Below are 14,906 nucleotides of genomic sequence, written 5' to 3' on the forward strand. Positions count from 1 at the left end.
AACGAGTGCGAGGAGCGCATCTCCAGCTGCGGCGTCTCTCGGCGCGCGCCTCGTACTCTCCGGCCTTGAGCTTTGTCTTGTCAACGTAGTAGTCGCCCCAGCGCAGCAGCCGCTTGTGCGCGTCGAAGAGAGCCCACAGCTGCGCCTCGTACCCGCTCTCGTACAGCTGCGCCGAGAGCGACGGGAAGCGGACCGTCACGCCTTCGCACGCCTCCTTGAGCGCGAACTTGTACGAGAGGAGGTAGTCGTAGATCGGCGTCTTGCCGCCGACGCCCGCGTCGCCGATGCCGACGTCGCCGCACGGAGCGGCGGGCGGGACGAGCTTCGCCTGGAGCGGGCGGCACGCGCGGCGCAGCGTCTTGAGCGAACCCTCCGGCTCGACCTGTCGACACGTCGTGGACGCGTCATGGACGTGTCCGCCGCGCCAGCGTCTCGGACAAAGCCCTCGGGCGTCGACCGACGTCCGGCGGAAGGAGTGTAGCTCGAGCGAGCTGAAGAGGGTCCGCCCGTCGAGCGTGAGCTGCTCCACCTAAGAGAAAAGGTTCCGAGAAGGGTCGCGGCAGGGCGCCGTGCGCCCGCGCGTCGAGCGTGGGCTGCTCCGCCGAGGGCGAGAGGCCGAAGAAGTCGAGCCGCACGTCGAGCTCCGTCTCGCCGAGCGACATCCACCACTGCGCCACCGCAACCTCCAGCGTCACGCCGCCGACGCACGCGACGGTCGAGACGTACTCCGTCGCCGGCGCGCCAGCCCCCTGCGCCTCGTCAGGCACGCCCATGGTGACGCGCCGGGTCTCAGACGACTGGCCGATGTGCTTCTGTGGCAGCAGCTGCGTGAGCGAGTACATGTAGACCACGCTGCCCGCCGGCTCGCGCGAGCGCGGCGCCCCCCGAGCGCGCAACGTCAGCGTCGCCCAAGTCGCGCCCCGCGGCGGGACGACGAAGCGGCGCTCGATGTGGCCGGGGGAGAAGGCGACGCGCTCGAAGGCGACGTGGCACGGCGCGTGCGGCGCGGCGAGGTTCGCGTGCGGCCTGCAGACGGTGACGGGGAGCGAGAAGAGCGGGCCGCGCCGCGGCGAAGACGAGTCGTGGCCCGCCACCTCGGCGTAGTGCGCGCCAGGCGGAAGCTGGCCGGGCGACACTTTGAGGTTGAAGCCCTTGCCGCCGTGCGTGAGCGCGAGGAACGGCGCGCAGCTCAACCACGGCGCGCTTGGCTGCAGCGTGACGCCGACGTCGAGGGAGACGCGCTGTGCGTTGGGCGCCTCCTCGTGCAGCCTCGGGCGCACGAAGACGTCGACACCAACCTCCGACGCGCTCGAGTGCTGCGGCTCGCGTAAGTAGACGCCGCGCGCACCCGCGCCCGCGGCGGTCGAGCAGCCGTGCGTCGTGGCGCTGAGCTCAAAGCGCACGTCACAGTGGGCGTGCCCGCCGTGCTCCTCGAGCCAGCTCAGCGCCGCGCCAACCTGCAGCAGCCCGCGCCCGAGCGCCCAGACCTCGACCGCGCTGCCCGTGGCGTTTGGCGTGCGAAGTGCCGTCGTCTCGATGGCGCGCCGGATCTAAACAGGTGTGAACGCAATGAGCAGAATGGCGCGCACTCCCGATATGTGTCGATGGCGCGCCGGACCGACGCGGGCGACCAGCGCTCGCCGCGCGCCGCGAGCGCAGACAGCAGGAGCGTGATGCCGCCGCACGCGTTTGGCGACGCCATCGACGTCCCGTTCATGAGCTGGCGGCCTAGACACTTCCTAGACACTTCCTAGACACTTCCAACTGGACGTCCCGCTCATGCGCTGGCGGCCCTGCAGCGTCCAGTTGGGGACGGGTGCGATGGCCCCGCCGGGCGCAGAGACGCTCACCTGCGGCGCGAGGGATGGGACGGTTCAGATCAGGTTCAGAGACGGTCAGAGAAGGCCCCGCCGGGCGCACGTTGAGGTGGCCGTCATAGGTTGGTCCGCGGGAGGACCAAGTGTACTGGATGTCGGCGAGCCTGCAGGAAGGCTCCAGGAACGGTCTGCGGGGGTCTGGGGAGAGAGCAGCACGTGCACCGGAGGCGAGCGAGCTTGGCGCGGAGCGAGTACTGAGGCCCCATCATCGCCGAGGAGCAGTAGGCGCCTGTGAGGAGGCTCCGAGACGGCTCCTCGGGGGGGGGTAGAAGGCTGCGGCGGCAAGAGGAGGAGCAAGTGCCGACGGCGATGCAGCAGGAGGAGGTGCCGGGCGCACCGCCCGTCGAGAGGGCAGGCCTGGCGCGCGAGGAGGAGGACGGCTCAGAGGAGGGGCCCGAGGCGGCTTGGAGAGGGCATGCCGAGAGAAGCGGGCCCGTTGTTGCCCGCCGAAGTCACGAAGAGGAGGCCGTGCTTGTGGACGGCGAGGTTGGCGGCCGCCGTGAAGCGTCCGATGTCGTCCACCTTTGCCGAGATACAGCCGAGATACAGCCGAGATGCAGCCGAGATACAGCCGAGATACAGCCGAGATGTAGCCGAGGTGTGGCCGAGGTGTGGCCGAGGTGTGGCCGAGGTGTGGACGAGGTGCTGGCCGAGGCCGTCGCACCTTTGCGTACTCGCCGAACGAGAGGTTGATGATGTGCACGCCTGGAGGGAGGGGGAGGGGGAGGGGAGGGGGAGGGGAGGGGGAGGGGAGGGGGAGGGGAGGGGGAGGGGAGGTCGAGGGGAGGGGGAGGGGAGGGGAGGAAGGCTTCGTGATTCCCTCGAGTGATTCCCGAGGGGCTGCCCAGAGAGGGGAGGCGGGGAGTGTGCACGCCTCGTTCGATGGCGGCGCCGAGCGCGCGGACGAGCGCGGTGCCCGTCTCCATCCCGTCGAGCCTGCAGGAGGGCTCCAGGAAAGGTCTAGGAGAGGTCTTGGAAGAGGTGGGCCCGACTCCATCCCGTCGAGCCGTGTGTCGCCAATCTTGAAGCCGACAATCTGGCAGCCCGGCGCGATGCCTACGAGGATGGGTCCGGGAAGGGTCCGGCTCCCGAGAGCAGGACGACGCGGCAGCAACGGTCGCGATGCCGTTCAGCTCAGGCGTGTCCGGGAAGTGGGCTCCGATGATGCCCGCCACGTGCGTGCCGTGCGAGCCGGCGTCGACACACAGCGTGGTCCTCGCGCCGTCGGCCGCAACCTGCGGCAAGGCCCAGACAGGGTGCAAGCAAGACAAGCTGCAGGCAGGCAAGAGCAGAGCAGGTGCAGAGCAGGTGCAGGCAACAGTGCAGAGAAGCTTCGAGGACGGCGCATGGTCGAACGCCCGCACCGCGCAGAGCCTTCTCCTCTCGTCTCCTCTCCTCCTACAGCAACCTCGACCGCAAAGTTGCATAGCGTCTCTGCGCCGCTCGCCGCGTCGGCGGCGTCGAGCGTGCCGTACTTGCCCTCGACCCTAGAGGAGGGCTCCGAGAAGGCTCGGGGAACGTCCCGTGTGGAGACCGCTCTGCTCGTGCCCGGCCACCGGAACGGGGCGAGCAGAGCCGCCTCGCCCAGAGCGCCCCGCTCGCTGGTGTCGACGCACACGCGCCAGACGCCCGACTCGTCCTTGTACGTCAGGACGTCGTACACCGGCCCGCCGTCCTCGTACGCCTTGTCGCACGCGTCCAGCGCCGAGACGCGCGCCGCCAGCTCGGCGCCCTTGCGGCCCGCCTCGCCCTCTGCCGTCGGGAGGGGCCTACGGGCCGGGCTCCGAAACTGGTCTGCGGAGGCGTCAAGGCCCGCCTCGCCCTCTGCAGTCAGAGGAGGCCCGAGTGCAGCCTTGCGCCGCTCCTCCTCGGCGACGGCCCGCTGCGTTTCGTCGTGCCGCCGCCGCCGCTCGGCCTTGACGCGCGCCACGAGCGGCCGCGGGTAGAGCTCGAACGCGCGCTTGAGGCCGAGACGGTACTTGGTGCCCGCAGCCCGATCTGGCCACTCTGCAGGCACGGTGAGCGAGCGGCCGCTCAGGCCCTTCAACGTGCCGTCGGCCTCGAGCTCGGTCTCCTTGCTCGTGTCCACATCTCCGGAGCCGGTGCAGTCGACGAGGTCAATCATCTTGGGCTTGCCGTCGCTCGTCGTCTGAAGGCCTGGTGCACCCGGGTCGACGCCGGTGTCGAACACACCGACGATGATGCCGCGGCCGTCGTAGCTCGGGTACTTGCGGATGAACTCGGAGGCGCCAATCTCGTCCTTGGGCTGCTCGGCCGGTTCGTGGGCCGCGGCTCTCGTCGTCGTGACCGTCATGATCTACTCGTCGGCAGCTCGGCGCGAGAGAGCTGTTGCAAGTGGTGCCTGGGTCGGTTGAGCGATAGCCCCGCGAGGTACGAGTGGGGCGGTAGCCTTTCTTCACATAGAGGGGCTTGTATGGTAAAATTCTTCACATACCGAGCTCAACGGTCACGAGAGAAGAAGAGGTGCCCAGCACCCCCGCGCATGAACACACATGGCGCCACCGTGAAACGAGGCGGAGGACGCACGTTTCGTAAAGTACGATCCAGACTGGACTGGGCACGCGCCAGACGAGCCCGCCTAACGCTGGTGGCTCGCGGCGCGCTGGTACCAACAAAAGCGGGAGGGTGCGCGAGACCCCTGGACCTCGCGCACTTCTCATCATCCATAGAGCATCAATGTATGCTCGAGTCCGGGACCGACACTATACGTGCTATATAGTGATCGGATTAGTTGCGATTAGTGACCGCGTGAATATGGGAAGAAAGTACGGTGTAAAAGAAACTGTTCCTATTAACAACGAAGTCTAGCTCAAAAAAACTGTTCAGTTTTCAAAGGCAAAACACAACGCTCTGCGGTTGGTGCACCCCTCGCACTGACACATTCCCCTCATCCCTACCCTTGGCTGAGCACATCTACCTGCGAGCTAGCATCTCCGCATTTTCTCCTCTAGTCATCCGCCCGCGCCGCGCGTCACTATGGGCGTCTAGTGCAGCCACTGACAGAGCTATTCCGAAGGAGTGGTCGACGCCTCGCCTAGAGTCGGGTGGGCCCGCGCACACTGCTTAGCCCTGAGGGGGGAGTGTGTGTGAGGCGGTGTAATGGGTCCTGTTTAAGGCGACAGTCTGGGGGATTAGGCGGGAGGGTCGGCAGCTCAGCCGGGCCTCGGCTATGGGCTGAGCGTCTGCGGGAAGCCTTCTGCCCGCGCCGAGTTCACAGCCTTCCCAGCCGACGGGGTTTTCCTTGGAGTCGGGCCCCGCTCCCCTTTTCTGTGCCTTGCCTGTCCAGGTCTATGTGTGTGTGAGAGAGAGCTAGGTTGCCTTAGAGGTCGTCGCTTGAGTCGGGGGTCGGCGGCTTGGCGCGCTTGCCGAGCGACGGCGGCGTGCCCGGCGCGATCGCCGCCTTAGCGGCGGCGATGCGGTCCGCGAGAGGGTCGGCGGGCGTTGGCGTTGGCGTGGCGCCGGTGCCGTCGTGGATGTATTTGCAGCCAGAGCCGTTGGCGCACTTTGCCTTGGGGTCCCGCGCGATGACCTCCGCGGGGGAGGGCGGAGGTCGGCATGGGCGGGCGGTGGGTGGTTCGGTAGGCCGGGGGGGAGGGCGAGGGGTGGAGGAGGAGGGCGGTGGGGGCGAGGGGCGGCGAAGGAGAGGGTGGCGGCAAAGGGGTGGGCGAGGTGGAGGGCGGGGGTGGCATGGGAGAGGTGGAGGGCGGCGGAAGCGTGGGCGAGGTGGAGGGCGGCGGCGGCGTGAGCGGCGGCGGCGGCGGTATGGGGGAGGTGGAGGGAGGTGGAGGCTCGGGCGAGGTGGAGGGCGGCGGCGGCGTGAGCGGCGGCGGCGGCGGTGTGGGGGAGGTGGAGGGTGGCGGCGTGAGCGGCGACGGCGGCGGTGTGGGCGAGGTGGAGGGAGGTGGAGGCTCGGGCGAGGTGGAGGGCGGCGGCGGCGTGAGCGGCGGCGGCGGCGGCGGTGTGGGGGAGGTGGAGGGAGGCGGAGGCGTGGGCGGGGGTGGAAGGCGGCGGAGGCGTGAGCGGCGGCGGCGGCGGTGGGGAGAAGGTGGAGGGTGGCGGCGGCATGGGCGAGGTGGAGGGCGGCGGCGGCGTGAGCGGCGGCGGCGATGACACCTGGAAAAAGTCTGAAACAAGTACCAAAAGTGGAGCCAACATGGAGGCCAAAATGGTCGCTAGACCTGCCAGTCTTTCGTCCTCGGCCGCATGATGAGCCTCGCCGGTACCTGCAGATCGTGCCGCAGTCAGAGATCTCGAGCGAGCCGCACGTCAGCGACTTGCGCTACCAGGCCCGTGTCCTGGCCGTCGGCATGTGGCTCGCGAAGCGTACGGGTCGGGTGCTACTCGTGCCGCGCGTCTCGAGGGAGAGTTGGAGGTGCCGCTGACGAAGTTCATTTCCGTTGGTACGCTGGAGCCCACTCGTTCCCCAAGCTGCAGCTGCGCCCCTCAAACTGGGAACGCCTCCTGTCGGACTCGTGCCGCACGGATCGCAAGCGGCTCTGGATCACACCTGACTGGCATCCCGATACCCGGCAGCCGCTGCCGCCTCGAGGGACACGCGCGACTTTGTGCAGGGTTCTTTGTGGGTGTACACATGGGTATGCCCTCATCTACAAAAAAGAAGCTCCAGTTGCTCCTGCCAACTGACGATCCGTCAACCCGACCAATCTCAAAACCTGTTCGCTCGCCGCACCGGCGCTGAGACTATCCACCGCTGGCTCGCCCACGGCCTGCGGTGGCTCGAGGCAGGTCATCTCGAAGGGCCAGTGCGTGCAAGTCTGCCCGCTGGCAAAGGCGCGCTGCCGCTGGACGACCGTCCGACTGTCCGCCCGCGAGCGAGGCGCAAAGGAGGCGTAGGCGACCACCCGCCCGGGCCGCCTCCCCTCAATCTCCTGCCCTGCCTCCTCCTCCGCCCCCATCACCGCCTCCGCCGCCTCCGCCTCCGCCGCCTCCGCCTCCGCCGCCTCCGCCTCCGCCGCCTCCCCTCCCCGCGCCTCCGCCGCCCGCGCCGCCTCTCCGCCGCCCGCCAGCAGCGGCGGCGTGTTGCAGTGCACTGTGCGCGAGTCCCACAGCACGGCGTCCCCCGCGCCTAGAAAGGCACGGCCGCGGACGTGTCCGAGGGACGTGTCGCGGGCATGACCCACCGCGTCTCTCCACGCGCCGCAGCGCACGAGGTGAGGCGGGTGCGGCGTCGCGAGGAGGCGGTCTCCCGACGGAACCATCAGGAACTGCTGCTCGTCCGACGTGCCCGGCCGCGCCGCGTACACGCGCCGCGTCAGCGCCTCGTGCCGCGCGTGCGACTGAGGCACGACCACGAACGCGCCTACGGGAGGGTTCCTGGAGGCTTCCCGGAAGGCGCTGCGGCAAACCGCGAGGCACGACCACAAAGGCGCCCGAGCGCTCGTCCTGCGGCCAGAGAGAGGTGAAGGACTGGACCGTCTGCAGGCCGGGCCGCGACCTGCCGTTCTGGTCGGTGTGGAACCAGCTCTCCGCGAGGCTCCACCCCGCCTCCGCCTCGCGCGGCGGCAGCAGCGAGAAGGCCTCAAACGACGTGAGGAGGTCGTCGGTGCCCCACACGAGCGCAAACATCTGCAGCAGCCGCGGCCGCGTCCGCACGTGCCACATGAGCCGACTCTGCCCGGCGCCGAGCCCCCACGCGATCCCGTACTGGTTGGGAGAGAGCGCCCGCCGCCAGCTCGCAGGGTCGGCGGAGCTAGCACCGGCGCCCTCCACAAACGCCCAAAAGAGCCGCCGCGCGAGCGCGAGGTCGCTGGCGTTGAGGACGTCGCGGATGACGACGTAGCCCTCGCGCCGCAGAAAGTCGAGCGCTTTGGGGCCTGGGTCGAAGCGAGGCACCACGACCGACGCGTTGACGGTGAAGGCGCCAGTCTCGGCGTCGGTGAGCGCTGGCTGAGGCACGACGGTGAGCCGACGGGCCGCCGCGGCGGCGCAAAGCACGAGGAGCAGCAGCGGTGGAATACAAGGGCGCATAATGCATGGCTCGCACAACACTGGGCAGACTCTCCCCACACCTCCCCACATCTCCCCACATCTCCCCACACCTCCACACACCTCCACACACCTCCACACATCTCCACACACCTCCACACACCTCCACACATCTCCAAACACCTCCACACACCTCCCCACACCTCCCCACACCTCCCCACACCGGCTTCGGCCACCGAGGCTTCGGCCACCGAGGCTTCGGCCAACGAGGCTTCGGCCAACGAGGCTTCGGCCAAGGCTGCCTCTGCCGCCTCCGCGTCGCAGGTGCCATCGCCGTCGCGCTGGCGGTGCAGATGCACGACGAGATGGAGGACAAGCGGAAGGGCGCGACCGTCGTCGCGACAACCATGGTGACGGTGCTCTTCACGGTCTTTGGGCTCGGAGGCAGCACGAAGATGCTTCTCGACAGGCTCGGCGTCGACCAAGGCGTTCCCCCGTACGAGGAGGACCCCGCCATGCTGCGCGCCGGCGCCTGCGAGGCGCTCTTTGTGGATGCCTGCTCGTGCATGCCCCCCCCCGGCCCCTTGCTCGAGCCTTGACGGCGACGTCGCGTAGGCGCTGCTGATCGACCCTCTCGTCGACGCCGACGCCGACCTCGACGCGGCCCAGCGCGTCAGCCGGCGCGGCCACCCTCTGCTCACGCGGAATCGATGGTGAACTGATTCTGAGTTACCTATCCATCAGGCGCGGCCACCCGCTGCTGACGCTGATCTCCACTGCGGCGCCGTCGTCGGTGCGCGCGGCCAAGGAGGCGTTGCAGCCGTCGTCGGCGAGGACGGAGCGGCTGACAGAGCCGCGGAGCAGCCGCGCCGTCCGGCAATCGTCCGGCTACCACGACCTGACACACGACCACTGTGGCGGCCTCGAGACGTCCTCCAAGGCGCCGCCCGCCAGGAGGGCAGGCTCCGCCTCGTGCCGCCTCCTCGCGGGCTGGCTCGGCCTCGTGGCGGGGGCGCGCGACACGGGCGCCGCGCCGGCCGTCGTCACGGCGTTCACCCAGCCATGAGCGCGCTCACGCGCGGGCGGAGAGAGCCGCCGAGCCCCGTTGCAGCCGTCCAGCAGAGAAGCGGGAACACCCCATCGCCACATCGTGGCATGCATGTGCATGATATTAGATATTTTGCATGGCTGTGTCTCCAGGCCGTGGCTGTGCGAGTGTGTGACCCGCACACAGAGTCACCCGTACACACCGACCATCGCGCTCCTACAGTACTCCCCAATAGCAATAGCACAGAACACATACAGTATACAGACATGTTTTTCTGCATGGTGTTTTCGTGTCGGTTTTGCGCGATTTTCTACTTGTTTTCATGAGAATTTCGCGTATTGCGACCAACGACCATGCTATCACGCCTTGCGACAGCCTGTCGGCGCTGCTGACCGTGCCATGATGCACAATTGATCACCTGCATAGCTCGCGACCTTAGTATCAAGCATTCAGTGACGACCTGATCGTACGGTCAGTAGGAAGGTGTACTTCCAGCGTGTGCACGCTTCTGGCGCAATGCGCGTCACAAACTGCCTCGGATTGGCTGCTGGCACTCTCGAGGCTATGCCTACGCAGCCTCGCGCGCATGGGCAGTTAAGAGGGACCACGCACCTTCTCAGGACAGCGCCGGTGCCTCTCTGTTGGACCGGCAAACTTGGTGGTCTCGTGTCACCAATGTGGGACCAGTGCGGCATCGCGCCATCGACAGCTCTGAACTGCGCCTCACCACTGACCGGGAAGGCCGCCAAGGGGCCAGCACAGGTCGCACATTGTGGCAGCAGTCAGCAGTGCATGTCTGATAGCTAGAGCAGCAGCGTCAGGGTCGCAGGGTCGGATCGTGTCAAGCCTCTCGCCCGGCCGGCCGCGTGCAGACGTCGGCCTGTCTGCTGTCTGGAGTGATCTGTCGGCGGTCAGTACGACCGATCAGGTCGGAGTTTTCTGATGGTTGGAGGGTCTATCTGTATGTACTCCTCGAGATCTCTCCAAATCTGCCCTCTGTTAGACCGGGTTAGATCGGGAAGTCGGTGCTAGTAGAGACTAATAGAGCCGGGGCCCCGTTTCCGCACTGCGGCGCGGCGCACGGTGCCTCCGGGGATCCCCGCGCCCCCCCAGAGAGGCAGACATTCTACATCCCATCCAACCCACCGAAACCCGTCTGGATGGATCGTCCGTTACACTGGGTTTAGCGTCGCGTTCTCTCATCGTGGTCTATGGTTTGCTAGACCCATGAGACCAGCCACGCCGCGCCCTCGGGCGCCTCCAGCGCCGCCCTCAGCCACGCCGCCACGACCGACGGAGACGTCAACTCCGCAGTCACATGGTATCAGCTCTGGTCGCGGCGGCCCAGCACCAGCCCAACACGCCAATCCACCCGCAGGCTCAACGCCTGCCATGCGGCAGTCACACGTCGGACTGTCATTTTGGGATCATTTCCAAGAGTAAAAAGCGGTCTAATAAGGCAATAGAGTAGAGCGGCGTACGGTTTACAAGAAATAGAAAAATTAGATATTCTTCTCTTTATGCCCCCATCCGAGACTGGAGACAGTCACACCCCAGTATCAGACCAGGGGGAGTGCCCCCCGCCCCCGCTTGCCCTGCCTGCGCAGAATACTTAGCGTGCCCCGATATAACGGCGACACTTAGCGAGGGTCACTGCGCAAGGAGAGGGTGCGAAGCCTTTTTCTTTTGTCCTCTCGGGGGAATGTTCTCTCGGCGCCCATGGCCTTCTGAGGTTTCGTACTAATGACGTCCTTCTTGGCACTTCGGGCGTCGGTGTGTGCGTGTCTGTTTTCGGGCGTCGGTGTGTGCGTGTCTGTTGTGTCTAATTCCCCCAGTATGCTACATAGGTCGCCCGCCGGCTCCCCCTCACTTCCAAGGTTTCTTCCCGAGTGCCGCCCCGCGAGCGGGAGGCCCCCAGTTCGAAACCTGGTCGACCCTTATATTTTTTTCACACCTGAGCGGGCTCAATTTTGCTCTAGGTGCCTCCTACGGGTTCGAACCCACGTTTTTCGGCCAGGCGGCCGGTGCGTTGGTCGTTCTCGTCATGGGATTTTACAAGCAATAGAGCACGTGCGTGCTGGGCTGGGTCTTTAGGCATGTGGGGTTGGCACTCCCCCATCGACCCTCATGACCTCTGAGATGGAGACACCAGTGGGTGTGGGACACCACAGCCAGGATACACTCGAAGGCTGGGTAAGCACGTAAGCAGTAGAGCCGCTCTAGTAGAGGTCGATACTCGACGCGTCCCACAGTGGTCTGTGTCAGCTGTCGGCACGCTGATTTTCCCACACAACCCCACTCTCTCCTTTCTCCCAGTAAGCTAAAAGTACAGTACAATCGCAATGCCTTTGGCAATGGGGAATGGCCTGTCCACAGTGCACACGCCCAGCCAGCACGTACACACCCCCAAGAGCTGATTTCTCCCGGTCACAGTGGGCCGGTCACGACGCATAACGAACATGATATAAATATCGCAAAGTAACATCGTTCCTCAGACGCCGCAAATGATGCATTTTTGCTCCTAACTCTATCGCAGGAGCGGAGGAGCGCGGGGCGCTCTCTCGAGCCGGCTCTCTCGCGCTCGGCTCGCCCACAGACTCGAGAGGCCCGCCCCACTGAGCCCTCCGGCTCCTAGAATAGCCAGATCTAGTAGCTGTGCCCCTCGGCGAAGCCCTCGCGCACAAAGGCTGCGTGCCCGTTGAAGCCGCGCGTGTCCTCGACGAGCGCCTGCATCTCGGACAGCAGCGCCTGCTGCTGCTCGAGGATCTCCGCCCGCCGCTCGCGCGACGGCCGCTCCTCCTCGTAGAGGCGCAGCGCCTGCTCACGGCGACAGGTGTGAAGAGCATCTTCACGGCTCCTCCACAGCTCCTCCGCGCCAAAGCGCGGCGCCGTCTGCACCGGCCCCTCATCTTATCTCGGCCACATCTCGGCCACCTCTCGGCTACAGCTGCCGTCTGCATCAGCTCCTCGTCGTGCGCGTCGAGGCCGCTCTGCCGGCGCGAGAGGGCGACGCGCGCCTCGATCAGCGTAACCTGCTCCCGCAGCGACGTCTTGGACAGGATCGTCGTCGCCGTCCACAGCGACGTTGGCGCCAGAGCCCCGGCTGGGACGGGGCTGCCGCCGCCCGCCGTGCTTGCGGCGAGCTCAAACGCGTGCGCGGTGTCGTCCTGCCGGCCCTGCAGAGCCGCCCACTCCCGCCTGCACTCGGCCTTCTCCTCCTCGAGCGCCTTCTTGTCCGCGACCCACTGCCGCCGCTTGTCCGAGGCGAGGCCCGACGAGACGACGTGCTCGAGCTCGCTCTGCAGAAAGGACATCTGCCGGATGAAAGCCTTGAGCGTCTCCTCGATCGGCGTGTCCTCGCCCGCCGGGCCGGACCCGCCCCGCTCCTCCACCAGCGTGGCGAAGAAGGACGAGACCTCGCGGTGCTGAGCAACCGCCGTGTCGCCGGCGGACTGACGGACAGATGACAGCTGACCATCGCGAGCGCCACCGCCTGGAGGGCCCTCATCCGTGAGGATGTCGACCGTGTTGGCCGCTGCGACAGCCTCGACCGTGTTGGCCGCTGCGACAGCCTCGACCGAGGTGGCCGCTGCGACAGCCTCGACTGTTGCCTCATCAAGCGTCACTGCATTCTGGTTCAGGGTGTACTTGTTTGCGCTCATAACGACGACCCCTCGCGTAAGGAAAATTTGCGTGCGGGCAGACGCCGGCGGCGCGAAGCGGGCAGAGGCGGAGAGCAGCGCTGCAGCGACCACCATCTCGGCAGGGAAGACGAATGCTCCACCGGGTGCACAAAGGGTGTGGGGAAAAGAAAAAGGAAAATTCGAGTAGCGGAAGTCCGTCCTCCCATTTTGGTTTTTGTTTTTCGAGCGGCTTGCACCAAGTGCTCCGGCCGATAACTCTTAGCCGGGAACTACGACCTCGCTCTGAAAGCCACTCTCTTCCTCTTCCTCCCCCTCACTCTCTGCTCTCTCTCTCTCTCTTACCGAGCGCATCGGCACTCGCTTCCCGAGAGTTTGGTCCCGGAGCCGCACGTGACGGGCGGCGGCGGCGGCGGCGGCGGCGGCGGCGGCTGCAGCCACGTGCACGTGTTGGCTCCGACCCACGTTACTCGGCCACCAGCGCTCTGGCAGCCGTCAGGATTGGTCTGCTCGGTGCAGTACCTGCGGTGCCTTGTGTACTGACGGCGCACCTGGTCGCGGCAGTGTGCGCCGGCAAACTCCGTGCAGTCGCAGATTGGGCGGGAGGGCGTGGGCGCGGGTGGCGCGCGCCGCCGCGCGGCCGCGAACAGCGACGGCGGAGAGGGGAAGGAGGGGAGCAACGCGGGAGGAGGCGCGGTCACCCAGCAAACCTATGCGCACAAACGCAAGCTCAAGGCAGTGAATGTCTAGACCTCCATCTCGACTCTCTGGGCGTGCCTTCCAGCCGCCAAAGGTCGAGCCTCGAGGGCTCGAATGCCAGGTGATGACGCCGTTCAGCGCAGCGGCTCCGCTTGGGCCGTTTGTGCCACAGTATTTTGTGTCGCCCACCTCAAGAAAGTCGTACGTGCCGCAGCCAGCCGGGTTCCCCTCCCAGCTAGGGTCAATCGAGTTAGGGTCGTACGAGTCGTCGTAGTCAAAGTGATTTTGGACATCAAAGGCCGCCACGACGAGCGGCGTCGGCGGCACGTTGGTGATGGTGCACGCCTCGTTGGGACCGTAGTTGTTCGGGTAGTGAGGTGATGTGGCGCACGCGCCATCGCTGGTGAGCATGCACGGGCCGGTGATTTGGACGAGACCTGGACGTGGCGGGGGCTTTGGCGACGGCGGCAGCGGCGATGGGGTCGGCAGCGAGGGCGGCGGCGGCAACGGTGGTGGCGGCGTCGGTGGCGGCGGCGACGGTGGCGGCAGCGACGGCGGCGTCGGTGGCGGCGGTAACGGTGGAGGCAGCGACGGCGGCTCCATTGTCGAAGGCGGGTTCGACGCCGGCGAATAGGCACCGGTCACGGTGGCGGCGCCCGCCTTGCCGTGGTAGCCGCCAACGGCGATGTAGTACTGCGTGCCCGCCCTGGGAACGAATCCGTCGATGGCCGAACCAAATTGGAATCCCTGGCTCTGTGGTCCTCGGCCACAGGTCCCGCCGCTGTCGCCGTCGCACGCCACCATCTTGAGGGTGCCACAGGATCCCTGAAAGACGGAGAGGTCGGTGTCGAAGCCGCAGGCGGTAAGGCTGAGCGCCACACCTGGCCGCACGTCCTCGAGCCTGAGCCAGTAGGCGCTGCCTACGCCAGTGAAGAAGCTTCCCGAGCAGAGGTTTGCCTCGTCGGGCGCCGAGTAGCCTGGCATCCCTCGGTTGTTTGCGCCCACCGAGAAGGGGTCGGTCGGGGAAAGGGTTGGGGACGAGTCACCAAACGCCACCGCTGCCTCGCATGAGCTGCCGGGCGACAGGTAAGATCGGGATTGTGCCTTCCCACGTTGAGCAATGGCATCCGCAAAATCGCCGGCGAGGACGCAAGCTTTCCCGTCCCAAACCTCAGAGTTGCTGTAGTCGCAGGTGTCCGACATTCGCAAGAGCCGAGGCCCGAACGCACAGCGACGCGTGAGATCGCAACTTCTATCTTTGGCCAAATTGCAAATTATGTATATGTACGTGTAAAAGAGGGAAGCAGTCGAGAGGACAGGGGAGGGACGCGGCCAGAAAGAGGGCGGGCGCCGAGTTTCGAAAGCCGGCGCTTTCGCGCGTTCGAAGAGGCTTTGCACGGAGTTTGTGCAAATTTGCGGTTGGCCTTCGCGCTGCGGCGAGATGGCACCGCAGGCGGCGTGCGTGCACGAGGGCGGCGGCGTCGAGCGCCGAGCAGCACACCACGAGCGCGAGCGGCAGCGCCGACGACGGGAGGCGGCGGGCGGCTCGACCGAGCCGGCGGCGGAGGAGGCTAGAGCTTTACAGTGGGTTGCGGGCATTAAGAAAACAGGATGCCGGCACGCCGCTGTTTCTAAGCCTTTCCACATCCCTCATCCACCCCACGCCGTGGTTTC

The 14,906-nt window shown here is 66.6% G+C and overlaps 3 protein-coding genes across 3 annotated transcripts; all 3 read right to left on the bottom strand.

Annotated features, from left to right (window-relative positions):
• Window positions 1-701: 701 nt before the first annotated feature.
• On the bottom strand, window positions 702-4,191 carry EMIHUDRAFT_454415 (hypothetical protein; the record flags this gene model as incomplete). The annotated part of the gene is made up of 7 exons (XM_005792253.1): window positions 702-1,550; window positions 1,619-1,728; window positions 1,793-1,850; window positions 1,921-1,981; window positions 2,982-3,112; window positions 3,286-3,364; window positions 3,434-4,191. Coding segments are annotated over 7 exons (2,046 nt in total), but the record flags the coding sequence as incomplete, so codon positions are not given.
• A 1,026-nt stretch (window positions 4,192-5,217) lies between these two features.
• On the bottom strand, window positions 5,218-7,886 carry EMIHUDRAFT_108856 (hypothetical protein; the record flags this gene model as incomplete). Its single annotated transcript, XM_005792254.1, has 4 exons — window positions 5,218-5,427; window positions 6,608-6,984; window positions 7,036-7,218; window positions 7,265-7,886. The coding sequence occupies 4 exons, from the start codon at window positions 7,884-7,886 to the stop codon at window positions 5,218-5,220; spliced, it is 1,392 nt and encodes a 463-aa protein (XP_005792311.1).
• A 3,652-nt stretch (window positions 7,887-11,538) lies between these two features.
• On the bottom strand, window positions 11,539-14,435 carry EMIHUDRAFT_108857 (hypothetical protein; the record flags this gene model as incomplete). Its single annotated transcript, XM_005792255.1, has 5 exons — window positions 11,539-11,709; window positions 11,838-12,650; window positions 13,085-13,243; window positions 13,422-13,669; window positions 13,871-14,435. The coding sequence occupies 5 exons, from the start codon at window positions 14,433-14,435 to the stop codon at window positions 11,539-11,541; spliced, it is 1,956 nt and encodes a 651-aa protein (XP_005792312.1).
• Between the last annotated feature and the right edge of the window lie 471 nt (window positions 14,436-14,906).

This window comes from Emiliania huxleyi (genome assembly GCF_000372725.1).
Source record: "Emiliania huxleyi CCMP1516 unplaced genomic scaffold EMIHUscaffold_109, whole genome shotgun sequence".
In the NCBI taxonomy this organism is placed as follows: Eukaryota; Haptophyta; order Isochrysidales; family Noelaerhabdaceae; genus Emiliania; species Emiliania huxleyi.